The sequence below is a fragment of the Pteropus alecto genome, unplaced genomic scaffold, assembly GCF_000325575.1.
Source record: "Pteropus alecto unplaced genomic scaffold, ASM32557v1 scaffold195, whole genome shotgun sequence".
In the NCBI taxonomy this organism is placed as follows: domain Eukaryota; kingdom Metazoa; phylum Chordata; class Mammalia; order Chiroptera; family Pteropodidae; genus Pteropus; species Pteropus alecto.
The window spans coordinates 4,203,421-4,231,159 of NW_006438073.1; the positions used below are offsets into that span (position 1 = coordinate 4,203,421).

The following is a 27,739-nucleotide window of genomic DNA, read 5'->3' on the forward strand; positions in this document are numbered from 1 at the left end:
TAGTGATGCGCGTGAAGCATTGAGCACAGCTGGTGCTGACGTCCGGGACTGTTTTCTCATCCGATGACTTTTTCCTGTCTCTCTACAAGTCTCTATCCTGGGGGCTGTGTTTTAAGCCGAGACGGACGTTCTTCCTGGGGGTGTGTGCGCTGCTGTCCGCCTGTCCCTCTGTGAAAGGTCCTCCGGGACATGAAACCCGAGGCGTGCACCCACCTTTCTCGGCCTTCTTGGTCTTCAGCTCATAATCCTGCAGCCGGAGCATCAGCTCCTCCTTCTCCCGCATCATCTGCTCCTTCTCTCTCTCCACGGTCTCTCTCCTTTTCTTCTCCGTTTCCAGCTGCTGCCTGTTACGGGGAGGGCGAGAGGTGGCACAGGAAGCTCTAGACTCTGCAGGCATGTGCGCTGTCAACACTTCCACGGTCAGCCATCCCAGCGAGACACCCCGGCCGCAACCGGCCCCGGAGCCAGCCTGTCACCAGCCCCAGCAATCTGAAGGAGCAGCTGCTTCTTGGTCACCTGCTGTCCCCAGTGCCCAGTTGAAACTAAGGAAGTGAGGTGGCAGCACTGACCCAGCTCCCCTGAGCACTCCCGCCCTGGGCTCTGCCACCACCCAGCCCACAGCGGGGCAAGCTCTGTGGGCCACTCCTGCACGGCTACTAGGTTGTGTCCCATGGGCGGGCAGGGCTGTCCCGGAGCCAGGGCCGCGCTCCCGCTGGCCTGCACCCCGCTCACCGCTCCAGCTGCTTCTGGTGCTTCTCCTCCCGGGCCTGGGCCTTCATCTGCTGCACCTCGATGGTGTCGGGCTTCCTGCGGCGCATGTACAGCTCGTGGTTCCCCATGCAGAGCTGCAGGATCCGCTTGTTGATGCGCAGGCGAGGTGCATAGAACACGAAGTCCTGCAGAACAGAACGGCGCTGCTGACTCGGGCGTCTGGCTGCCACCCGGCTCCACCAGGTTCTAGGCTCTTTTCTAAAAGGCCTAATGTAGCAGACAGGAGGGGGCCAGAAGGGACCCTCTGGATAAAGACACTGACTCCAGGTGACAACGAGATGCCAGAAATGCAAGTTCTCAGTGCCGTGGGACGTGTATGCTCAGGAACGAGCAGAGGGAGGGTGTGCTGTCTGACCGCGTGTGGGTGTGCACGTGCACACACGCACAAAAATCCCACGGCTGGACTGCAAAGCTGCTCCATGGTGCGGGGTCTCATGGCCCCGGGAGCCCAATACCCCCGAGTCCCGGTGTTGACTGACCCTCAGGTTAACATCTCTTGTCCTCTCCAGCCCACAGCCACACCCCTGATTCCAGGGCTGCCACGACTTCTACTTGAGCGTGCCGTCTCCTCCGCCTCAAACTGCTGCCTCCCACACTGCTACCAGCACGTCCCTCGGGTCTCTGCTGGATCTCCAACGCCATCCTGTAGCTCGCTCCAGGACCAGGCACAAATGCCGTGGCCTAGTCCACATGAAAGCCAATCCACTCTGGCCCCGACGTGCCCCTTGCTCACCTAAACTGTGCTCTTTCATACCTGTGAGCATTCCCCAGTCAGTCAGCCCCTCCTCTTTGGAATGTCATGTAAAAATCCCACCTACCCGAGGACAGTGGCACTGCTATGGGACGACGTTAAAGCATCACCACATGCCTTTTCTGTGACCCCGTCCACCTCCCGTGGTTGACCAGCACTTCTTTTGTGTCCCCTGCACTCGACGCTGATGTCAGCCACGGTGTTGCTGGCAGCCCACTCTGCTGACTCGTCTTGTCTCTCTCTCTCTCTCTCTCTCTCCCACTAGACAGTCAGTTCCCAGGACAGCAGGGCCATGTTCATTCACCTCTCCAGTTACAGCACCAAACCGACCCACTCAGTGTTAGTGGTGCTCAATCAACACCCGCCGGGTGACTGACAGTTCGTGCAGCACTGCTACGTCCAAGCCCCATGACCTTGAGCAAGTCCCTGAGCCTTAGCTTCTTCGACAATACAACGGGGGTGACGGGCACCTAACGAGGTTGCTTGAATTAAATCATATCATGTCTGTAAGGGCTCAGACTGTGTCTGGCACGATGAAAGTTGGCTGGGCAGAGTGCTCACTCAGAGACCACTGGTTGCCTTAGGAACCGGCTAGCAGAGAAACCTTAAAGAGAAACAGCATCCAAGAACTTTATGACTAGTGACTACAGAAGTCCACCACACAGATGACACAGCTTGCCGCCTCGCTCCTTGCTACTGCTGTGCTTAGGGGGAAGGGGAATATGGCTTAGAAACTCTTGCTAAAGTGATTTAAAAATGCTTGTCTGCTTCCTCTTCCTTTTTTCCTTTCTCATCTCAGCAACAGGACCCTCGGCCTCCAGATTCTGACCACTGGAACAGGGAAAGCGTGGCTGAAACCAAGAAACGGTGCCGCACGTTCCACAGCAACTTCTGGAACCTAAAGGAACATGCCAGGCAGGCTAATCCACCCGCCCAAGAAGGAGTTACTTGGCTTCCTGGTCTTTGCAACTGTTCCAGAAACACCAGGGAGAGGGTAGTGTCGGGCGAGGGGGGGGGGCTCCCCTGAGGGCTTCACACAGTGTTATTAAGTCATCGGGTTTCCGGGGAGGTGTCTGCACAGCTGGGAGAAACAGGTCATTTTATTACCCACTTGTCTCTTATTTCACAAGAGAAAACACTCGTGTGTTTTGGTTGTATGGGCAGACGCGCGACTCAGGTCTTGCTGTGGCTCCTGAGTCCTGGACTGGCAAAGGAACGCTGGTTGGCACCAACTCCTCTTTAGAAAGTTTAAAAAATCAGGAGAAGGAACTGCGGGGAGCATCCTCTCCTGGCCCCCAGTGTCCCCCACAGGCCCTGCGCCGGGCATACGAGAGCTCTGAGCCTCGTGCCTGCTCTTTGAGGGGAGGTAATTATTAAAAATTTCTAAATGCTGATCTCCAGCCAATGCCCCCTAATGCAAAACCACGACACTGACGAGACCCGGGACAGGCCCTCTAAACTCTGATGGAGAAAGAACGTCTTAAAAATGAAAACCCTAGGCACAAGGAAAGTTCAAGGACACGAACAGACCCTCTAAACTCTGACGGAGAAAGAACGTCTTAAAAATGAAAACCCTAGGCACAAGGAAAGTTCAAGGACACGAATCCAAATGCAGTCTTCAGAGTTGGTTGAGAAGTGAACCAGGGGACCTCCAGGCTGCTCCCCCACTGGGCCCCATCAGCCCAGGGCGGGGTGGGAGGCGGCCAAAGGTCATGGTTAAAGAAGCTGAGCATGGTTAACGGGTCGGTCACACCGTCAAATGCCAAGTTTCATTTCTTCGACATTTGCAAAGGTGTTACAGAGGTGCCTGAGAGCCTTCTGCTTGTTTCATGAGGCCACAAGGACAAAAAGGCCCTTTTCTGAGGGGAGACAGCTGGACTCAGCCCCTCACAGGGCCACCTGGGCAGGCTTCGAACATTTATGGTATTTAAGGCCCCAGACTGCAGTCCGTAAGCTGGCAGGGAGCAGGGACGGCTCTGTAAGGGAAGCTCCTGGCCCCGGGGAGCAGGTGGTGAGTGCACGGGAGAAACCAGGGGAAAGACTCTGCCTTGCCAGCCTCGGCTCGCCCTTGGGGGCTTTTCTGCCTCCCAGGGAAAAGTTTAAACTGGGAAATGCGATTTTCTGCTGCTGCAGGTGTAAAGACAAGCTGGGCATGCCAGCGAGGAGAGAAGCTGCAAAGCAGCCCTGTGAAGTGTGGAAGGTACAGGGACTCGGTCCCTTGCCAGCTCCTCACATCCCAAGATGGGGAGCCTGAGCAACCCAAAAATCTGAAGCAGTCACCCAGTCCCTATCTCGTGTCCCCTTTAAATGGCAGAGGGGATGGCCGATCTGCTACTGCATCATCGCTCTAGTGTTAAATTTACTGCCGGGAAGCACATTACTTGTTTTACTTGTTTCATCCACCTCTCCCACTGGAATGAGGATGTCACGAGGGCTGGGCGCCCCGAGTGCACTGTGCACCGACTCTAGAATGGTGCTCGACAAGAAGCCAGCCGTTTCTCTCCTGGTTTTTTTCTTTTTTTTTTCTTTTAAGTGATGGCTTCACATAGAACTACTGTATATATACTAAGAGTAGACTTGGCTAATCCAACCGCATGCATTCTAATTGCCTCCGCTTGGGATTTTGATTCGGAAATATTGGCAGCTTTTCAAAAGCTAACCTTATACCAAATTTTTTTAAAACAATCCTTAAACGGTGTAGTCCAGAATTCCTGTTGGTCAGTCCCATTAAAAAAAAAGGTTCTGGAAAATTAGCACCGTCTCCCTGAGGAGACAGCAGCCTATGCAGAGACTTCAGGGTCTTCTCGCCTCCTCAACGTCCCAATGCCATGCCCAGGTAACGCGCCACACGCTGACCCCGGCTTGTGGTGCTGCTCATTAATGTGCCCTGTTATCACGGGGCTCAAGGGTCTGTATTTTAAATAACTGTGCAGCTGCCCATGGAGGAGGAGTCGAGAGCTTGCAAAGAGCAGGAAACATTTTCAACAGAAAGAAAACACTTTCAGTGTTGAGACCTCTGGTCTTCACTTATACGGGACTATGCGCAGGGAGGAGCAGCTGGACAGTAAAGCCACATAGAAAGAAAACACTTTCACAAACAGTGTTGAGACCTCTGGCCTTCACTTATACGGGACTAAGCCATGCGCAGGGAGGAGTAGCTGGACAGTAAAGCCACATGCGCAGGGAGGAGTAGCTGGACAGTAAAGCCACATGCTGTTCGCCCTGGCGTTAACCATCGCCAGGCGGTGCCCAAGCCCAGCGAGGGCTCCCAGACGTCCGGCCCACAGCACAGCCCACGCTCGCCTCTCTCAGCCTAACACTGTAACTAAGGAACGAGAATTACACGAGACACAAAGTCCTTTCCAATCTATAATTTTGGTAAAATTCAGAACAGACTCTAAGGAAAGTAACAGAATTTCTTCAAGCGGTGATGTTTTTTAAGAACCGGATTTCTGATTAGAAAACACTCCTCACCAGTCCACCACACCACAGTGTGTACGTATGTCTTAAATATTCTGAGTAGAATAAACCACAAAACCAAATTTCCATAATGCAGTGGTCTCTGCGGCTGTTAGCTCACATTCAGTATTCTTTAAATTCCAGGATGTGACGTCTCATTTCCAACTAAGTTCTCCCAGGATGACCGCCTGTCGGTCTCATGTTTGTGAGAGGACCAGTGTGACTGTACCACCACCGTGAAGTTGCTTGTGTAAAGACCACTTGAGGGGCACAGGGCAGTCTGCAAAGGGCTGAGGCCACTGTCTGCATGACAGAAGCAGGTGAGGTACAGATGGACCTTGGGGGACAGCAATGCTCCAGACACGAATCTGACTTTTCCTGCCAGGCACGAGTTGCAAGGAAAGCTCTGGAAGTCAAAAGCTGGCCCTCGAGGCTTGCAGCAATCATTGCCACACTCCAGGCGGGACCGGAGATGCTGCTGGGAGCCCCACACCACACACACGTACACTCTGGGAGGCTAGCCAGTTTTCCACCTGGATACGAACGTTTCACAAGCCCAGAAATGCTTATCATTTGGCAAAGGTCAATGACTCAGAGCTGCCCTTTTCTTCATAAGGAATGAAGACATTTGAAAACTTAGGTGACAGTCAGCCAGCTTTTGACAGACACCTGGCCTCCATGATAACCTCGCACTGCAGCGGTCAGTCACATGGCTCAAGTCTCATTGTATATTGACCCTCAAGGTAACCTGTTGGCAATCCTGCCCACCCCCTGCCCCAACACACGCATGAGTAATCACCAGCTCTTTGTCACTTAGGCAGAGAATTCTGATTTGTCCTGAAAACACATTTGACGCTAAGAATAAAAAAGTCACCCCCCACGTATAATCCACATGAACTTACAGGGGACTTCTTGTCGATGGGCTTAATGACAAACTTTTTGTCATTGAAAGAGATGTTCCTGATTTCACTCCACGGGAAGCCAATCTTTGGGGTCAACCTGAGGTTAAAAAAGTGGATGGTTAGAAATGCTTGGATAGGCTGAGAGGTTTGCAAATCTAGTCTTAGTACTTTTAGTTCGATTTTAAAAAAGTATAAAGCTAGCTCAGGAAGCATAATATATAATATACATCATTACGAAATAACCTCTACCTATTCTAGGTGAGTCAGGTGGCTGCTTGTAAGGTTCATTCAAGCTGTAGAAAACCTTAATGTTACATTAGACTTTCTCTGTTTCAGATACCATTCTAGAAGTAACATAGATCTTCAAACCGCCAAAGACACTGCATCAAAACCAGTCCTTTCCCACATGCCATAAAAACTTCCAGTTTAGAGAATAGCATGGGTGTGGAAGAATCTACTGCCTTCCAACACATTTAAATACAAACTGATGGGCAATGAAGGTCTTGCTATGACAACACAGGCCAGGTCATGGCAGTGAGGGGTGGCCTCTGAAGGCCAAGAGAGAGCATCTAAACCCAACAGATGGCTCTTTTGGGACACAGCGGTCATGTACACCTGGAGGGATGTCGGGGCACTGGCCAGGCGGTGGTTTTGCATGTCGGATCTTTTCGGCACACATCCCTTCCTACAGCCCTACCCCACGGATTCACCAGTGGCTGCGGAAACGCATCTGGCCACCATGTGTCACAGCTCTCAAGCCAACATGCAGAGTTTGCTGTGCTATTTCAGCTTCGTATATGGGATAAAGAATTTTTAAAGAGGTAATTTTGTTTACAGGTCCCTGAGCACCAAAAGGAACTCAAGATATCTCCTGGTCCTGCCAATGGCTTCAGCCTACGTCCTTCCATGTGGCTGTAAGTGACATCGGGCAGGCGTGTGCTGTTTCGGAGTACTGTCCTCCAGCCCACAAGAGCAAAATGCTGGAATGACAGGAGCCCACCGACTGCTGCTCAGTTCTCAGCTGTACAATCAACACTGTGGGTCAGATTTCGAGCTCCCAAACCGCTAACGAGGCAAAGGTCTACTCCCCAGCTCCTAGCTTTATGCAGGTCTCTCAAAACAGTTTCTGATCCGAGACAGCTCAGACCTTCAGGCTGGACAGGCATCTTTCTTTCAAGAGTCGGGCATCCTGTCACCATGGCCTCCGGCCTTCTGCTTTCTGGTGTGTCTGGAAAGTTTGTCTTTTAAGACTGAGTGCTCATAACAATGGAAAGCCACTCATAGGCATGAGTGCAGTATCGATGACGAGGCCTAAACACGGAAATTATGACTCACATCTGAGTTAAAAAACCTCCTTTAATTCTTGACCACAGTTAGAAAATTAAAGTCTACAAGGATTTCTTTCTCTCTTTAAGAATTCACATTTAGAACATGAATAAAGAACCCACAGAGAAGATTTCTAAAGATTTATATCTTGGGTCTGTCCTTGTGTAGGCCGCATGTTAAAAAAAAAAAAAAAAAAAAAATGAGAATCTTGAATAACAGGGACCAGAGCTCTTTGAAGAAAGAGCCAATTCCAGGCCTGGAGCAGGGAAAGTATAGGGCGATCCTGGAATATTTTGAAATAACAGGTAAAGTGCTCAAAAAATAATGAGGTCATATCGAAAGGGCACGGGAACGAACTTGAATGGGCTCGTAAAGGCAAATCTCAGACAATTTGAGCAACAAAATAATAACAGTATGACATCATAGCCCACGGAATAAAACAAATATCTACGAGTCCATATTAATAGAAATAACTAAATAAAGAAGTGGAGACATTGGCCCCTTACGATAGAATCCCAATTAATACATGTAAAAGAGATAATTAAGAGTCTCATGCTCTACTGACTGAGCTAGCCGGGTGCGTCGAAAAGGAATAATTAAAAACAAACCCCCCAAAAAAACTCCATTTCTCAAATACCAGAGTAATAATTGTTTCATGCAAGACTCATCAAGAGATGCTAGACGGATGAAAGGATAAGAAACAGGACATTTACAGAGTTTCAAAGTATCTCCCCGAAACACTCATTAATTAGGGGGAGAAGGGCAGGAACTCCACAGGAGCCTGGCAGACACCACCTTCACCAGTGATCAGAGTTAACGCCGCCTGTCATGAGATATTCTGACGTCACGTGCCGCCTTGCAGGGCCCTGGAAGGGCATGACGTCACTTCTGTGGGATCCTTGCCAAAAGTACAAAACTCGAATGTAATCATGAGAAAATAGCCCCAAGTTGAGAGACTTTCTACAAAGCCGATGAATGGTCAGTACTCTTTGAAAGTGTCAAGGTCCTGACGGACAGACTGTGGACAGATGGAAGGAGACGGGGAAGCATGACGACTGACTGTACGTGTGATTCCGGGTGGGATCCTGGGGCAGGACAACTGAGTATAATGGGAATACTGTCTATGGACTGTTAACAGTGCCACATCAATGGCAACTTCCTGATTTTGACACCTGGAATATGGTTACAGGTATTAACGTTTGGGGAAGCTGGGTGAAGGCCATATGGGAATTCTTTGTATTTATTATTTTTGCAACTTTAAAAAGTCTGAAGGAATTTCAAAATGAATGGTTAAAGAATTTTAATTCAGAATACGCCACTGAGGGTGATGATGATGTTCTGATGTTGACAGGAGTTTGGATTTTACAGGCAAATGTGTTTGTCTAAACCCAGCGAGTGAACACTTCAGAACTCTGCATTTCATTGTGTGCAAATGTTATATCAAAAGAAAATGAATCATACTGAGTTCTAGTCAAGGATATGCATGTTTGGGAAAGTATACAGATGCCTGCAATTTTACTTTGAAATGTGTCTGAAAGAGAAAACCAGAGGGTACAGTGATATGTGGATGGCAGAGACGGGACAAAGCCCAAGTGGTAAAATGCTGATGGTAGACTCTCGGCTGCAGGCACACGGGTGATCACTGTAAAATCCTTTCTGTTTTGCAATTTGTTTTAAATTTTTCATTTAGAAAGTTTGGAAAAGGTCCAGGCAGCGCAATGGGCTGGAGATCATGCCATGCTCCACAGATGGGGCAGAGCAGCCCAGCCTTCGCCCTGAGGCAGTGAGAGGGGCAGAGATGACTCGCTAACCTTCGCTGTCCCTGGGGCAGGCGAGGATGAGGGGGATGCGACCCCACCAGGGACTCTCGCCCACCGCCTGCTGCACCGCCAGTCGACGCCCCTGGCACATGTCCCAATTCTCTTCTCTGCCAGTCTGAGGCGGACTTTTAAACTTCTTAGTAGAGGTGGTCTTACTGGAACCCTTTGCCATAGCAAACTTCTATAAGAATTGACTTGAAAAAACTGTTCCATGTTCAAGTTAGGGTTCCAAAGATCAGAAAGGGGAGAATGGCCTGACGAGCATGATCTAGCACATCTGGCAGGGCAAACCCACACCAGTCAAGACCACTGCTCTCCTCCTGCACAGGTAAGCCACTAACGATAAGGCACAAAGACATAACCCTACCCCTCAAAAAGGCCCAAATTAACATATTCTGCCTAATGAGTGTAATTTTAGAATAACTGGAAATAGTTTATTTAAAATGGTTGGTCATTATAATGTGCTTGAAACATCATTTCTAAAGTGAAGAAAATGAAAATGTAAATCAAAATATGTGATTTACAACTAAGGAATTTGATGGAAAAGATAGTTAGTTGGCTCTTATTTTGGTCCTCAACTTCTCTACAGCCCTTTCCAGCATCTTCTCCCTGGAAGGGTCGATCACGTGGCCTGCTGGAGCCTGAGCCCACAGCACAGTCAGGGCTTATTGATGGAAGGACCCCAAAACGGAGGGAGCCCCCCCAGAGAGCAAAACGATGCCCTCAGAGGACTGAAGAACTGGGGGGCGGGATCAGGTTTCCCTCGCTTCGTTTTTTGTTGTTCTGTTTTTGGGCTGAGGATGTCACCTATAGCTATAACACAGCTGGCTAATCTGGACTTTCTCCGTTCCCAAGCTGATAACGCCCTTCACAGAGGGTCTGGGTCTGCCGACATCCTCCCTCCCTCCCTCCATTCCTTCTTCTTCTGATCTGCGGGTTTACAGAAAGGAAAAGACAAGTATTTTCATCTTACCCGCTCACCCTTAACGGTTATGTACACAACGCAAAAGAGACCCCAAAAGACATTTCCCATTCAGAGCATATTTAATACTAAAAAGAATAAGCGGTGTCGTGAAATAAAGATGTAATTATGTGCAGGGTGCACTGAGTCTCTCCTCACCCAGCTCATTTCTCACTGGAACAAGGGTCCGGGAACTTCCAGCGCTCCAACTGTTAGTTCTCAGGTGACAAGTCAACACTCAACCCCAGGCGAGGGGTGTCTAGCACTCCTCCAACGTGAGTCACAATCTCCTGCTTATCCTGGAAACCGAGCTGTCAATATTTGTTTAGAAGGAGACGTTGGGCCTATTGATTAAGTGAATATCTGGTCAGTGTTTTTGTTTTTTTTCCCCCTAATCAAAGAGGGGAGCAGAGAGAGAGGCAGGAAGTGGGGCTGCCCCCAGGCCGCAGTATTTTCTTTGGGGCGAAGACCCCTTTGAGAGAACTGCCAGTTTCACTGATAAATTGGGGTCGGGCGGTGCGGGGAGAGAAGGGGAGCAGGAACAGGACTGGAGGAGGAGTGCAGCTCAAATTTTACTTAAAAAAAAAAAAAGAACAGAACGTTTGCGTGGGTTGGGGGCAGTTACAGGCTGACATCAGCAAGTTCTTGCCTATGGCTGTTTCTTGCAGCTTGAAAAACCTGTTTGGACAGGCCTGGCCATGGCTATGTTACAAAATCTGGTCATTCAAGAAACGAGTTCAAAGAAGAGGCAGTTCCCACATATAAACCCCACGAGGCCGCTGTGTTCTCTATTCCGTGCATGGCCGTGTTGACCAGCCACCATCCCCCGACTCGGGGGCCTCCGGAAGGACCTCGAACTGGCCTCCCAGCCCCCTCACTTACCCAGATTACTGACGTTTCTCTACAGCACTAGGTCTCACATGCCCAGGGGAGCAAGCCAAGTCTTGAGCAACTCACTTCTAGGTTCTGGAAGAGTTCTCGTGATTCCCTAACAAGCATACTGCGTCACGTCGTGTAACTGGATTTTCCCAATAGACGGCGATTCTCCTCATAGGATCCTAAGCATGCTCCATCCAACCTTAGGCGCCCAGAGCGGGATTTAAGAGTCTGGGCCAGGCCCCTCCCGAATGCAACATATCTGTACTTCGGGTTCTGGCAAGAACACGTGTGGCCGGGGTTACAGATGGATTCCTTACATAGTGTCATTTGTCAAAAGGGGTACCACTCCCCTTGTGAACACCAGCGAGGGTTTTTTTTTTAGGGACTCTGGGGTGTGGGGGAGCCATGAGCATGAACACCTGAGAACAGGCGGGATGCATGAGGCAAGGGGAGGGAATGAGGGAGAGCCACGACTTAAAGGAACAGTATGCAGCTGGGAGGGAACGAGGACATGCGGCCTGGCCTGCACTCTGTGCCAGTTCCAGGGGCCCGCGTGCACCCCTTAACTCTGGGCCCCTCTGCCCACACCCGTGTTAGTGGGATCCCAGGCCAAAGGGTTGGCCTTGGCATCAGGCTCGGGCACAATCCTGCCTGGCACCTCCTCAGCCAGAACCGCTGCTGCCCTCTGCCAGGACCTTGAACTTGACGGCCACTACCAGAGCTTGTTTCGGTGGCCCTTTAAGACGGACATTCCAGGGACAATACAGAGTCTCTCTCTCCCTTCCAGTCCCAGAAGAGACAGTCCCCTCCTACTGCCGCTTAAATGCAGGTAGCTTCTGATCAGAAGCTAGAATTTAGGCTTCTCCTCGGAGCTGAGGGGACTATCTCAGAAAACTTGCCCTCACTGAGTCCGAGTGATTTTCTGTGTATCTAGCTTCTTGGCAGAAAAAAGGCCTTCATGCAGTGTTTGCAACCACAGGGATGGGCACAGGAGGTGAAGGAGAGGCCCGGCCTCCTTGCTTGAACCCTCACCTGGCCTGCTTTATACTGTTTTAGAGCTCACTCAACAGACTGCACCAACAACAGGCAATCAGATACCTCCCGGCAGTTTCAGAGGCTTTAGCTAAATCGTCCGCACATAAGCCCCTGACAGTACTATAAACATACTTGGTTGGATGGGAGGCTATTGTTTGCAGAATTGCGAGGTCCCTGACAGTACTATAAACATACTTGGTTGGATGGGTACAAAGCCCCAGGTGCCTGGCACTGCTGGGGCTGCCTGGGTGGTCCCTGTGGGTGTGCTGGGGAACGGGGCCTCAATGCAGTGGGGGGCTGTGGTCACAGACCTTCGTGGTCTCCCTGCTGGGCCCCTCAGCACGTGCCACATGCACCAGGTAACAAGCCATGGTGACAGGAGAGAAACAATGCACGGCCCATGTGGCCACATCACAGCTGGAAAGCCCTTCGAGATTCACACACTGGGCCAGGAAGTGGCCAGATAAAGACTTCGAAAGTAACCCACGTGCACCCTTGCCGTTTCTCCATTGTTTCCAGGCCCCGTACCCCACCCGCTAGAGATAATCACAAAGTTCAACTCACTTGTCGTCCTTCTCATAAATATTTAGTCCGAGGGCATCCACTCCGAGCCACAGGTCTGTTCCTTTCTTATTTTTTATCTCAAAATAGTTGATGCCGTACATTTCCAGGTCCTGGGCAATCTTCAGATACTCCAGCATCGCGCTGTCTCTAGTTGGGGAGAACACACGTGGGCATCACGGTGAGTGCACACGAGCCTCGGCAGCTGACACACCGCCGGCATCTGAAACGTACGGCCGACCGCACAGGGCGGGCCAGCGGCTGTGTGATCCCGCCACGGGCCCATGCACACCTGTACCCCAGGCTGTCCTGGGCACTGACCACCGATGGACTGCACCCGTTCTCCAGGAACTGAACTGATTCACAGTGGTTTCCCTGGACCTAGGTTTTCCTCTTACGTCTCACTGCCAGGCCCGAGCTCCCTTTCTCTCTCGCTCACGTAGGGCCCCCAGGGGATCCCGTTGCCCACAAGGAGCAGCCAGGGCTTCGCTTCGAGTTACTTCTTTCCACACAAGAAGCTTGGCTCGGACAGGAGACTCAAAACACATGTCTCTGAAAAGCCCAAACTGCAGATGAGCTTCCAGGGCTGGGACGACGCACAGGGTGGGTGACTGCCGAGGCCTGAGATGAGGGTGACAGGACCACAGGGACTCTGGCCGCTACTTATACTTCATGCCAAGTGTTTTCCACCTGGGATCAATTTTTTCCATTTAAACACACTTTTGAAGGCAATTGGCCTATAGATAATGAACCAACCAGCATCTCTGTGACAGGGAAAGGAGTAACTCTGATGGCTTGTGATCCCTTGACTAAATGAAGTTTTAGACATAAGAGGGAGAGGGTTTAGGGCCTGAAGTCTTCTTACCTCAGGCAAGAACACCCGGCTTTACTGAAGAAAAAGCCTCCCTTGCAGCTCGTTACCTCTCACTGCTCTGCCAGACACGGAGACTGGCCTTGAGGACCCTAACTGCAATCACAGAGACCAGAGCTGCCCAGCCAGCACTCACTTGAGCATCCCGCGGTGCTCGGCGTGCCACACCTGGATCCGGTCCTCCCACTGATCCCTGGTGAGCTTGTGCTGGTCCATGACTCTGGAATGCAAAGGAAGAGGGCATAACACCATCACCCTAAAGGGCTGAGAGGTGAGTGACAGCCCTGCCCGCCCTCATGTAAACCTTGACTTTTCAAATAAAACCACCATAAAGTGCTTTTGCTTCTGCTCCCGAATGGGTACCATTTCTACTTACGGTGACTCACAACCTGGAAGATTTAGAATCTGGGGCAAGACACAACTCAGTCTTGTTGGAAAATTTTTTAAAAGGTTTTTTATTTTAGGAGGCCTCTTCTTCCAAAAGAGGTAATTTACGTGACCGTGCAGTGCCTGCTGATGGCCAGAGCACGTGACCATGAACACACAGAATAGGAAATGACCAGTGTCCCAGCCCAAGGAGCACTTGGCCTTGACAAAGTCCCTGTGCCCTCTGCCTGTTTCTTTACCATCAGCCGTACCCGGGCCTGGCCACCTGCTCACCTCTGGGGGATCAGGCGCTCGGAGCTGAGGTACCCAGACTTGTGCGTGTCTTTGTTATAGTCCCCAAACTTGGCCTGCACTGCGTACGAGCCGAGGAGCACTGCCGTCTCAGGAGGGCAGTAAATCTCGTCGCTGAGAATGCCGTCCTTCACTTGGAGGAAGAAAAGCTTCTGCGTGATGTCCTGGATGAGCTCCTCAGACACGTCTTCAGGGTAGAACTTGGCCCTGAACTTGAACTGGAGAGGATTCTCCTTCCTGACCTCCTGGGCTGACACCTGGACATGACAGAGCCAGACTCTCAGGGTGAGTTCTGAAGACAAAGACCCGTGCTCCCAAACACAGGTTTCTAACTCCTGACTCAAAAGGTCCTTCAGGACAGTTTGCAGAGGACAGTATTGATTCTGAAAGTCATCTTTTTAACATGTAAGATGGGGGGAGGAAAAAAATTAAAAAAAAAAAAGGCCAGATAGAAAGTTCTATTATACTCCCACACTTAGCAGTGGCAACTTATTGACACACTAAGTCACGAGCCCAGCCCTGATTTTCTAGGGACAATGAGATCCATTCCAGAGAACTCGAATTTGGAGACACCTGCCCCGATGACCCGTGAGCCTGGCGTCTGCCCACGTGGCCAGTCTAGCCCTGAACCACGGAGCTCATGCTCAATAATTCCTCAGCCCCTCCCTCTTTCACACCTCCAACCGCCCTCCCGACTCGCCATGGAACAGGAGAGGAAAGCAGGGATTTGGGAAAAGGAACATTTTTCGAATTGTTTAGAGAAAACACATTTAGCTTACTGCTTTCCTTTATAATTGCTAATGGAATTATCCAGTCTTTGGAGTTGGAAAATAATCTATCCCAGGCTCAGACAAAGCAATAACAGGTTCTTACAAAACAGTGGATGATTCATGGTTTATAAGATTAACAACCTCATTGGAAAAAGAAAAAAACAAACTAAGGTCAACTAAAGCTATGCAGTTAACCATCATATGCTCCAACAAGTGAGCAGAAAGGAGAAAAGCCAGGGTCTAATTTCTAACCAATAATATCCCCAGTTACTGGAAACCTGCAAACCTTTTTGATTGTAAAAGTTTTACACAAATAAAAAGGGACTGAAAACAAAAGACAGAGTGAGGTCGTCCAGTTTCAATGTCAACGTCGTGGATCAACATCTAATTAACAGCCTGTAAATAGTTAACTTCGATTTACCTTTTTATCAAGTTTCAACCAGGTAGGAAATCCTTTATTATCTACATACTGGAGGCCAAAGTACCACACTTCCCGGAGGCCGATAGTCTTAACGACCTGTGAGAGAGGGACAGAGAGGGGAAGGGAAACGGGCATGAGAAACTGGATGGGCAGCGGCCACCAGCAGCCACTGTCACGGGGCACAGCACGGCTGCCCAGAGAGCAAGCCTCTCCTGCACTGTCGAGTACCCTGTTACTTCCACAGGCTATTATTACCCCAAAGCTGTGAACCATTTATTTCTAATATAAATTTGAGCAGATTCACGGCTAACTTTAAATCTTACATAATCTTAAGACCTTATAAAATCGCACGCCCGTCCTCTGGTGTCTCGTACGCCTTCCTGAGTAAAGACAACCAGGTGTGTGATTGCGAGCACACAGAGGACCAGGCAGAACCCAGAGCACACCGGTTCAAGTGTGGGTCTCAGGTGTGAATGTCACCTGTCAGGTGTGCCCACGTGAAAGAGAGGGTGGAAGGTTCCAACATGAAGCGAAGAAGACCTGGGCCTCCTCCGGCCGGCTGGTCCTGCGTAACAGGGGACAAGGGGTCAGCAGTCCAGGAGAGGCGGGAGGCAGATGGTGGAGGAAGCGGGGCGGGCAGTGCTCGGCCTCACGCGTGCGCAGCACGAGGCCTTCTTTCAACCTCCAGAGAGTTGAAATCCTGATACGGGAAGGTAGAATTCAACCGTAGGTCACGGCAAGGACTTCGCATTTGAAAATCCTCCACAGTACTAGAAAGTCTCCTGTGGTCCATTACAGAGAGCCCTAAGCCGGTTATTCGTGTGTCTCGGAAACAGAAAAGCAACTTGCTGTGGTCACTGGGAGGACGTCATCAAAACTGAGTCCCAGAGCTTTGCTGTATGGTTTTAAATCCCATGACACACAATGTTAAGCCTCTAAAGAAAAAGGTTATCATTCTTCAAACATATGGCTTCTATCATATCTAAAGGGAAAGGGGACTGAACATACGAGAAATGATAAATCAGGTGTCTGGAGTACATGCTTAAAATAAAATCTGGAATTCTGAATAAACTGCTGCTCCGAGCCCGTTTCCACATCTGTTGGGGGACCAGATGCCTGCTGGAGCTCCAGGAGTCTCTCCATTCCACGCCAAGAGCTGACCTGTCCCTCTGTTCCCCTCATTCACCCAGAAAAGGGGAGTAGGCACGCAACCAGGAGACCTCGTGACACAGAAGAAATCTTGGTTCTGACACAGTACTTTACTCCCAAGTCTTTTATGAAACCCAGTGTCTTGTTTTCATGGTGGCTAAGTGTAGAGAAAGCGGATTTGAAAGCCCAGATTTTCTATGCCCAATTCTGCTCATTTCTCATTCCCTACAGACCTCATCTCATCATTTGGGTGTAAGACCTCCCTTACCTTACTCCTCAGGTTGTTTTGAAGTTGCACAAAAAAGCCCCACATACAAGGCAACTATCCTCTCTCCAATCTAGGCTTCCCACGTCACGCGCCCAACTGCAGCCGCAGCCTGGGTCTTCGGCAGTTTAGAATGATTTCCTGCCCACTGGATGTCCCTCCCATCCCTGTCTGACCCCTGATTTTCAGGGCCACAGCTCAGATTCCTCTTCCCCATCTGCTAAGATGGGGCCAGCCCCTTCACGGAACAGGGCACAGACTCTACAACCACGTCATGGTCGGAATCCAGGACCCTCACTCTCTCGCTCAAAGCCTGTCCCCCTGTGCCCTGATCTGCCACATCTTCACGGTGTGACTCTCCTCTGGATTTCCAGAATGACTGTCCTCAGAGTTTCAAAGGCCTATTTCTACCGTGGTGGCTTCCCCAAAAGGACACAACAGAATCAAACAACCTTCCTCTCCACAGTCCATTCTACCCACCAAGCTGCACGTCCTGCTGGGGGAGCCTAACGTCACCATTCTCTCCGTCCTAAGCTGAACTAGTGGCCGATGCTCACCAGGGAGCTGGAGCCGAAGCCGGCACCCGTGTGGGTCTATTCCTTTATCTCTGCCTCGGCGGGGTGTCAAGGGGCAGGTTTTGGAAAGGAAAAGGTCAAGGTGCGTCTCCTTCATTCGTCTGCTTCGTTAGGTCTCAAGCAACAGCCGGAAAACACTTTCTGACGTGGGAACAAGGGCGCCAGGTCACACGGCCCAACTTCCTCGCCGCCTCGGTGACTTCAGCAGTGGAAACGAACCACCCACACCGAAAACCAAGCGTTAAGTGGGGTCCAGAGGCAGAGGAACCATCCTCTGCTTGGCCCTCGCTAGCTGTGTGACTTTGGGCAATTTGCTTTCTCTCTCTGAGCCTCCATTTCCTCATTTACGACATGCAGATTTGGTCATTTTCCAGATCTGCTCCAACCCCAGCGTTCTTAGATTACATGGTATTTTTCATTAGGGATACACCAAACTCAGAAAAAAAAAAATTAAACATCAGCTCTGTCAGAGGGCTTTGAGGTCCAGGCCCCGTCACGGATGGAGAAGGGAGAGAAAGCGGGGAGACGGAGCGCAGAGGGACCCCGAATCCGCCTACTACTCCCTTTCTCCTAAATCTGACCAGCATGGAATCTCATTTCCTGTCCTGGGGGCTGGCTGACAGTTCAGACAGGAAAGACAGCATGGCAGTGGAGGGTACAGTGAGACCGGGCCTTGGTTGTTCTGTAGCTTCGGGGTTCGGGGGAACGTTTTCTGGGCTGGGGAAGTGTAATACAGTGCTCTACAGGATGGTGGACAGGCGACTAGAGAGCTTCGGAATAATCTGGATGAGGAGCGTGTTAAAACTTGGCACGCTGATTGGATTTCTATGTTTAGTTTTTAAATAACCCGTTTACCAGGCGAGCTCAGGGTCCCTTTGTGTACACCTGCTGATCCCCAGCACCACACTACTGCTGAGCAGCAAATCTAGTATTAGAAAAACACCTGGCTTGAAACCAACACAAACGCCAAACTAGATACAATTATTCAGCATTTAGGGACACCCAACGGTCTGTCAAAATGGTTCCCTGAATCAAGAAGCTGAGCTCACTTGTGACGTGTGCAGCCCCACATCTAGCACACACGCGTGCAAGTTAGAGAAGCGTCCGTGGAAATGAAACGCAGGAACGAGGTACCAGGGCAAGCCCCTCCCTCTCCCTCTCCACGCCCCCCTCCCTCACTTCCAAAGTAGCAGAGACGAGGGTCTTATGAGAAATAACGGCATCTATATCTTGCAGTGTAAGTACTGCAAACTCTTTAACAGCCTCTTCCCACAATCTCTGAAAAGCAACGTGGGAAGGAAATATGGGAGATGGAGGTAAGGGAAGCTAGATGATCAATATAGCAAAACTTCACACTAATACAGAGCTTCCCATCTGCGCGTTAGAAATAAGTTGCTCGTGGAGGGCACACGCACAAACCAGGGTCTCTGTGACCGAGGGGCACGGTGGCTGCAGGCAGAGCTAACACTAGCACCCAGGTCTCCTGCCCCTTCTGTGTTCTAAGCATTGTGCCACCTGGCACTCAGCTGGCTCCACTAAACTCACCTCAAGATTATCTTTCAGGAGAAACCTTTAGAATTTCACCCTAAGGTCAGCCCCACCCAGAACAGTAAATGTCTTTATCCTTATTGGGTGAGGCAAAGCCAGGGAATGACCTCAAAACAGTGGCACAGGGACAGCCAGGACTGCTGAGGCGGCGGTGTGCACACCCCATCGCCCATGCACTTCTCCTAGGGGCTGCTGCAGAGCCGGCCCAGGGCGTGGGGGACAGGCGGGAGAGCCCACCGACCCCGGCGGGAGCCACCTACAGCTTCTAGATCTGCTAATATGCGACCTCCCAGCTTTCTAAGTCTGCACCCACTTCAATTTCCGGGTTTGGTGCTAGGAGGCAGGACACCGCCTCTCCTCCCCTGGGAACTCGGGGAGGCAGGCACGGCTCAAGTTACTTGTACATTCACAGCCGGTCCGGTTGCCCTACTGAATTCTTGGCCCCAGAGCAGAATTTACTGAGCCCAGAAAGCAGACATCGTTCTCTCTAAAGCTTAGAACGGAGGAATGATCACAGCCTTCCCAGTGATTCGCCGTCCTTGTTGAAAGGCTCTGAGTTCCCCTTCGGGCTGCGTGCACCATGTCCCTCGGTCACAAGAAGAAATCTGCAGGAACGTGGGTGTGCTCCTGGGAGAGGCTCACCCCAGAACTTGTGGCCTGCTCGGTTCCAGTCGGGCCCTCGGGCAGTGTCCAATCCCCACTGCACCCCGCCCCGCAGACCGGATGGCAAGAAGGAACCAGGGTGACCATGGGGACCTCTGTGGGGAGGGCGCGGGGGTGCGGCCAGAGCTTTGGATGCAGCACTGTGCTGATGAAAGGCCCCGACGTCACCTAAATTCCCTCTCAGGGGGGTGTCTACGACAGCTGAATCCCCTGGCAGGAGAGAAAATCGGTCTGCTCTATAAAGAGAAGCAGGCAGCAGACCAAGGAGTATGCCTAGCGAGCAAAATTATTTGGCTGCTGCAAAAAATTTTTCTAAATGGGAATTCTCTCTCTAAAGATTACAGCAACCAACCTGATCGAAAAGCTGTTTCCCCGTCGTATTCGGCTGGATGGCGAACTCCAGCTCTGCGTCCATGGTGGTAACGCGGACATTGATCTAGAAAACGAAATAAAACAAATTACACTTAACTGAGAGTTCTTTTCTCTTGATAATCTGAGCCTTCGACATCAACCCAAAACCACTCTGCAATGTGGCGAGAGCCTTTTCCTTTACAACTTCCATTCTCATGCTAGACACACACACACACACACACACACACACACACACCCCTCTCCCACCGCCCCCCGCTGATGGATACCTGACGAGTCTCAGCACATGCACACGGTCTGGATTTAAACGCACGCCCTCTTCTTTAGTTAAAGTACATTCACACTGAAGTCTAAGCTATTTTTCGACAAAAATACTTTGGTAGCCGTTAGCGTGTTTTCCACACACCATCTCGTACTGACCGTTACAACAGCCCAGTGAGACAGCAGTGGGGAGGGGAGCCTGCTCCCTCAGACCGCAGCGTAAGGGAAGGGAGAGAGAAGCAGCTACATACCAGAATGTTCGCGACACCGGAAGCCACCGGAAGAGTGAAGGGAGAAATGGTTAAATGGCTAAATGCACATCAAAGAGGACAGAATATCACGTAGTAATTTGAAATGGTAATTTCCGTGAAGTAGAAACACGGAAAATTGCTTCGAAAATTAAAAATATCACATGCGAAATGGTATGTACCCTATAAATGAAAATACGTGAGATCGACCTAGACAAAAGATGACAATAAAATGCAAAAATGGAAGAATTACTAGAACAGCAGGAGAGCGGAGAACGGCAGTGTTGGTGACGAGAGCATTATAAATGTCTGAGGTTGCGACATGCTTGTGTATTTTTCAAAATTTATTTCAAGATAGTTTGCAAATTTATCACTTGAGAAAACCCAGATCTACTTACTAGCGTATGAAAAACACACAAATCTACTTTATATCACTGTCCCAAAGGAAAATACCACGGCCACACAGCAACTGTAACGCTTAATATTAAGAAATGCTTGCTTCTTGCCAGTTTTCAGGTGAAATAGAGAGCTGGAACTGAATTTTTCCTAGCACAGACGTTAATGTAATGAAGACAAATTAACTGTACTGATAGTTAGCTGACAGCGGTCTAAGTATCCAGCCAGGGCATGACACACTCACACGTTCATGGCACGACATGTTAGTTCTGACTTCAGGAACGAAATTAGTCTTTACAAATCACCAACACTCAAGACGGGAGACAACTGAGATACTTTGCTACACACCCAGTATGTCTAAGGGCTGTCTCATATTATACACAGGGAAACGAGGTTTAATCTTCCGGAGACTTAAAAAAGTTTCCCCGCCCACCTCAAATCTATAAATTAAAGAAGTTTGCTGAGAAACAGGATTAAGTGGGTAGGGACAACCAGGCACAGTCAGGCTTGTTGGATGTTTGGATCAACATCAAGAATTGCAGTTTCCAGTTCTGTGGCCGGTGGAAGAGCTTTGTAAGTATTTTCTGCAGTGAATGAAACTGGTTTGGAGTGACATAAATGTGGCGGAGTGAGAGATGTCCCCAGAGCTCTCCCCTTGAAACAACAATAAGCTGAACATCTAAAACTCGACAGAAAACCTTGCACATCGGCACGTCTGAGCGTGGGGTCTGCGCGTAAGAGCGACCACAGAACACACTTCCATTAATGCCCAGGCGGAGAAATAGTCCATTAAACACCACGAACAACTAAGGTGACAAAGCAGCTCAGAAAGAGAAAAATCTCCAGAAAGTAAGCTTAAAGACATAGAAATATGTGACTTAAATGACAGAGAATTCGGGATGGTACTTCTGAAAAAACTCAACGAGATCCAAAATAATTCATATCAACAATTCCAGGAACTGAAAAAACAACGAGGTCAGCAGGATGAGTTTAGCAAGGAGACTGAAACTCTCAAAAAGAAACAAGATTAAGCCTATTTTAAATTCTTTGATTATATTAAAATATAAAAACCGAAGTTTTTTAAGGTTCTGAATCAGGTTCATCTTCGACTCCAAGTTCACAGAACTCTTTGAAAAAGCAAATAACCAGCTGAAACTTTTACTGAGGTTGGACATAATAAGCTAGCAGTATGTGGAAAGTGAACTTATGAGAAATTAAATGTAGTGAGGTCTGCATAATCTGTATGAACTCCATGTCTCATCACAAGGACTTAGTCTGACCACCCGCAGTTCTAACAGGCCATTTTGCTAAGTTTTAGTTGGTCTGGCCTTTCCAGACTTTTCATGGGCTGCAACACCCCAAGGCAATCATAAAGTCTGGTATATCACCGCAAACAAAGATGGCAAACTTAAAGATCAGGTTAAGTCCTTCCGGCACTGCAATAACAAATAAAACTGGGACGAGCCAACAGGAAGCAATCTGTGGACTGAAGGTTGGAGACTTTTCCTCCGATCTGTCCACAGGCCCTGCCAAAAGGTTAGTTAACTCCCAGTTCTGATTTGGGGATGCGCCAAAATTATTTTCAGAAACCCCCTCTAAAACTACAAAATCAAGTTAACTCTAATCAATGGATGTATATATTCAAATACAGTGCGTGCACAATCTTTTTTCTGATGATAACTTGTCAAATATACAAAACATTCTTGAAACTGAATGATAGTCATATATATTTTTTTAAATCTTAATATATTCCTACTTTTATAAGACATTTGCTTAATGTACATAGTTATCTCATTCCATGGAAAATAACCTTTGTTTTTATGTCCCACTCCCCACATTTGCTTAAAATTCTCTATCATTTCTATATATTTGCATTTATTTCTGTACATCTAGGGTCCTTCTTAGTGGTTTTCTGTAACAAGAAGCTCAAATGCACTATTACATGAAGTATTTTGCTGGGGAGGGTTGTTTGGTATCAGGCTCGATCCCAGAAAACATACATTACTTAACTTTTAAATATCTTTATCTGAGCTTGTTTTAGTTGGTTTCGTTCCTTTATTTCCAAGTTAATTTTAATCCATATATGTGTAAATCGGGCACAGTGCACAGTGCAATCTTGATACAGAGGCTGAGATGAGAGAACGCACAAGCTCTAAACAACACGTGAACGAACAGTATGTTAATGACCAATGGCCTTCATGGGTGTGTGTGTCGCTTGACTACTCATTGCCCTACTACGGCTTCTCACCAGGGGTGCTCCTGGCATTCTGGGCAACATGAGCACTCCTTCTGCAGGACTAGCTCCAGTACTGTAGAATGTTTAGCATCGCTGGGCCTGCCCACCAAACACAGGTGCCCAGGCATTGGGACATCTAAATGCCCCACTCCACACACATGCACACCTCCAAGTGCTCTTTGGGAGAAAGGGGAGGCTCCGATCCAGATAAGGACCACAGCACAGTGCCGCCTTACTAAACAGCATGTTACACAGTTCTACGTTTAGAAAGACTATGAAAACTCCTTTCAACGTTATGGCTCTTGAATAATGTGCTGAAAAACAGCATAAACTTTTATCAGGGTTTAAGATGAAACATTTACTCAGCTAACAGGACCATTTATACCCATACTTGGGTCTACTTATCCAGGGGCTTTAAAAGAAGCCAGGTTTTGGCAATTAAGTAAACACATCTAAATCCCAACTCTATTACTTTTGTGTTAGGGTTTCGTGGTAAGCAGTTGTTTTTAGTGAACTCGGCGTCCTGGGATGAAAGCTGGCGCTCGTGCTGGTAACGATGCCACAGGTATAAAGTGGGGTTACACCGTCTCACGGGATTTACGTGAGAACGGCCCCCACAGAAAGCCAGAGCGCCAAAGGCTTCAGCGCAGACCGCACGCACCCAAACCGTGCGCGGAGCCCAGGCGAGAGCGCATGCGCCGTGCGTCTTGGTCCTTCCCCCTGGATCACACACGCTCTTCAAAGGCAATATTCGCTGACGGCGGCAAATTCACATAGTAATGTGTAGTGCAGCTGTGTGCACAGAGGAGGCAGTTAGTCATTTAAAATCTATCCCTAAAAGGCAGGGTTGATCTCAGGCTTGCCAAATACTGAAAACCTTTTGAACATTCTGCTTTTTGTTTGGAGGCGGTGGTAGTAACCAAAGTTTAATTTTGCTCATGTATCCTATCCCTGCCCCACATGCACACACAAAGAACCATGTGGTTTACGGTGTAGATAATTTAATAATTCTTGTCTCCCTTCCAAATACTACCGTTTGAGACTAAGATGCAAAGTCACACTGCAAGTTCTAAAATGGTAGAACATATAGGGAACCAGACATAATCATACTCCACTGTTTACAATGGGATTTCATAAACAAATTTAGATATAAAGTTAAGCCAGCACTCTGATGATTAAAAATAACCAGGGCTTTCTACAGCTACGTATGTCAGAGTTTTATAGGATGACTTATCTTAGACACAAGTCAGGAAAACTTGGCATTGAAGATGCTCCAACCCCTCGAAGAAAACAAGGTTCTAACGAGTTATGTATATTTTTTCACACTAACCATATTTAGCAGAAAAATCTCCTTTTCTGCCCCACAGTAGCCTAGCTTATTAGACCAATTGTATTTTCACTTTAGTACGAGAGGTAAGTTTATGATCTATTACCAGAATATCATTATATATGCAAGAGACAAATGCCTAAAAACAAAAACAAGAGTGAATTGTTTTATTTCTTAAACAAGAACAAAACTGGCCAGTAAAACTTATTAAATTTAAGCAAAATACTGTGTGAGTTTTTTCATGAAGAATGACTAGAATTTCACAGGTATTTTGCTCCAGGTCACTTGACTATATAGCATATATTATTTAATACCAGGATTTAACACATAAACCTATCTCTGTCTTAGTTAATGAAGATAATGAGAACCTAACTAAAATACTCTCTATCCTACCTCTGCTTAATGACCTACTCTTTAAAAAATCACATTTGCTGGTTTTTTTAAGGGTTATTAGCTCAGCTCAAAACCACCACACTGGTGACACACTGAAGAACCGTAGTAGCTTCATCCTTCTTCCTCTCCCAGCCGGCCCCAGCTGGTGGGCACCTTGCATCCTTTGGGGCTCACTCACTCTACAAACACCAATCGCACGCCTACTGTGGGCACTGACATCCTGCGGGGCACTGTGGACACAGAGGAAGGAATCAGATCTCCCTTGCCCTTGAGCCGCTTATGACTTAACGCACCAGTATGGACCTCACATAGCTGTCACACACTGGAACGGGGCTAAACCATCAGGGTCCCCAGAGCTGCTTTTCAAACACTTGCGTTTCTGGGCCACGTCCCGAGAACCTGGATTTTTGAAAGCCACTCAAGTGATCTGCTGGACTGGCTGAACTCACAGATCACTGAACAGTGGCAAGGGTGTGAGGGCCGTGAGGTCTGCGTTCCAAAAACGTGGTGCTGTAACCTACCGAGGGTCTCAAGCAGGTGACTTCCCCTCTGTGGGCCTCTACCCCCTTATCTGCAAAAAGGTTTGGACTAGATGCCCTAAGGGCCTTTCTAGCTCTGAAATGTCGGGTCTGAAGTCCAGGGAGGCAAGGTGAGAATTCTGGAGCAAGGGCTCAGCGCCCCGGCGAGGCGGGCTCCTTCTTGGGGCACGCAAGCTGACGGAGCAGGAAGACCCATGAGAAACGAGCTGGCTGCTACAAGCTGGCCAGGAGATTGTTTTCATGGACAAAAGAAAAGCTCACACCTGTTTTCACATTTCCTGGAGGGGGATGTAATCCTCCCGCCAGGCAGACACACACAGAGAAGTACAGATCTTATTACCCCAAGGCAACTGACATCTCTTTCCAATAAAAAGGTATTAAACCTCAACCTTTAAAAGATAAATTCAATAACAATTCACCCTACTAAACCAAAATAAATCCAGTGTCCCCTCTGCTCAAGCAGCTCCCTCAAACAGCTTAGCACTTGGGAGCAAAGACAGGCTGGGGAGCAGGGTGGTGGGCAGGACCCCCTTCGCCTGTCCACTTCCCTGCTTGTTTGTAAAATGCAGTATGTAATTGGAAATGGCTGTGTCTGTAGGGGATCTTCATTTTAACCTTCTATAACTTCAAAATTATCTGAGTGTCTTCTGAACGAAGTCAGTGGCTGTGTAGTTCTCTGTAAAGGCAGAGTGACAAAGAGGTGACGCAGAGGTATTTTGAGGTCACAGAAGTTAAAGTTCTGTTTTTTTTTTTTTTTTCTCTTTAACAGAAAGGCTTTTGAGTGTCTTTGCTGCATTAATGTAAACTGTGACAGCCCGGAATGGCCTCGGTGTAAGCCTCCCAGGCTGTTCTGTCCACAGAGGTTTCTGTTCCATGGACTATCCCAAAGGACCAGTATTTTTCAGAATACACTTTGGGAAACATGATTTTGGGTCTTCCCAGTTTAATTTGATCGAAATGGTATCTCTAAAATGCCTTCTAAGAACCTGAGAGATGTAAAAGAAGACACTGAGTTAAAAAGAAATATTATATTTTACTTCTAATCCATGCTGACCGCTGAATTTTTGGCTGTCAGATTATCTCCCTCCATTATTTCTCTCATTTTGGTAAATAAATATTTGGCAGTATTTCCTTTGGGAAGTGTCCACTTCCTCCTGAAACATTTAAATTCGGTTTAAGATGACCTCTCCAATCACAGAATAAATTCAAACTGTACTAAAGAGCACAAGACAGGAGGTAAAAGTTCAAGACCAAGTCCTTCACAGACTTTATAGACAAGCAACCAGGTTTCATTTTAACAGCCAGAACACTGTAGAGGGGAAAAGTGTGTAGTGATTTTCCTATGTACTCACTCAAGAATCAGGAAAATCATTTAAAATAGAAAGAGAAATTCAAATAGGAACACTTGAATGTTTGAATTCCAGGCAATGGATTCAGTGATAACAAATTAATCCCAATATCATCATACCTGCATTTACTCAAAAATTAGTCTGAGTCTAACTATCCAAGCACCACCAAGATTACATGTAAAGCTTGACCTTTCATAATCATTTAAAATGTCAGCGCTGTTTTCCAACATTCCAGCCCTCTTCCGAAGGTGCCACTTCAGCAACTTTTAACAGCGTTCAAATATTTGGATAAGACCTTCCAAATACTTAGAAAGGCTCTGATAGGAAGTAGATACAGCAAACTTTCTCCCACGAATGGAAGAAAAATGAGAGAGTGGCAAGGAAAAATTCTCACGACTGATAACGAACGAATTATAAAAGCTTTTTCGGATGCGAGTTTGGGCCGCTTAATTAAAAAATTATAAAGACAATATTGTACTCTGATTTTCATGTTGTCATTATGTATTCTTTTTTTATAACGGCTTTGTTGAAAAATGATTTTTTACAACCATAAAATTTGTCCATTGGTCCGGTGGTTTTTAGCATATTCACAGAGTTACGCAACCAATACCACCAACTAATTTTAGAACATTTCCTCACCCCAAAAAGAAACCCCATGCCCATTTAGCAGTCACTCCCTATGACTCTCCTACCCAGCCCTGGCAACCACAAATCTACTTTCTGTCTCCACGGATTTCCCTATTCTGGAAATTTCATGTAAAAAGAATCAGATAACATGATCTTTTGTGAAGTGCTTCTTTCGCTCGGCATAATGTTTTCAAGATTCGGCCACGTTGTAGCATCTGTCATTCCTTTTTTATTATCAAATAATATTCCACTGTCTGGCTTTATCACTTTGTCTACCTACTACTTTTGAACCGGACTATGGTCAATTTGGTATTCGAACGGATAAGAATAAAAAAAAATTTAGGGGGGAAACAAAGATATAAGAAAATAAAAATTTGAAGAACTAAAATTCAGTTTAAGTTTACTGTTTTAAAGTTGTAAATGAAAATATTACATGTTCTCAGGAAGATGGCAGCAGCGGCCAGACGAATGTGAACACAGCAGGAAGCACTGACTCTGCCCTCCGACGCCCACTCCCTCCTAAAGCCAGAAGTAATTTTGGCTGTCACGAATTCTAGACCACCTCTTCACTTTAGACGAGGACAAGACA

General features: G+C 48.1%; 1 protein-coding gene across 1 annotated transcript in view; it reads right to left on the reverse strand.

The window, feature by feature from the left end:
* The window catches only part of EZR (ezrin), a 45,856-nt gene that overhangs the window by 3,338 nt on the left and 14,779 nt on the right, over window positions 1-27,739 (reverse strand). Inside the window, exons 2-9 of the mRNA XM_006915028.2 lie at window positions 19,758-19,841; window positions 15,206-15,301; window positions 13,997-14,271; window positions 13,473-13,556; window positions 12,469-12,615; window positions 5,884-5,980; window positions 733-896; window positions 214-344 (exon numbers count right to left, since the gene is read on the reverse strand). Of these exons, the coding sequence (XP_006915090.1) occupies window positions 214-344; window positions 733-896; window positions 5,884-5,980; window positions 12,469-12,615; window positions 13,473-13,556; window positions 13,997-14,271; window positions 15,206-15,301; window positions 19,758-19,841 (1,078 nt within the window). The remainder of the gene's footprint in view (window positions 1-213; window positions 345-732; window positions 897-5,883; window positions 5,981-12,468; window positions 12,616-13,472; window positions 13,557-13,996; window positions 14,272-15,205; window positions 15,302-19,757; window positions 19,842-27,739) is intronic.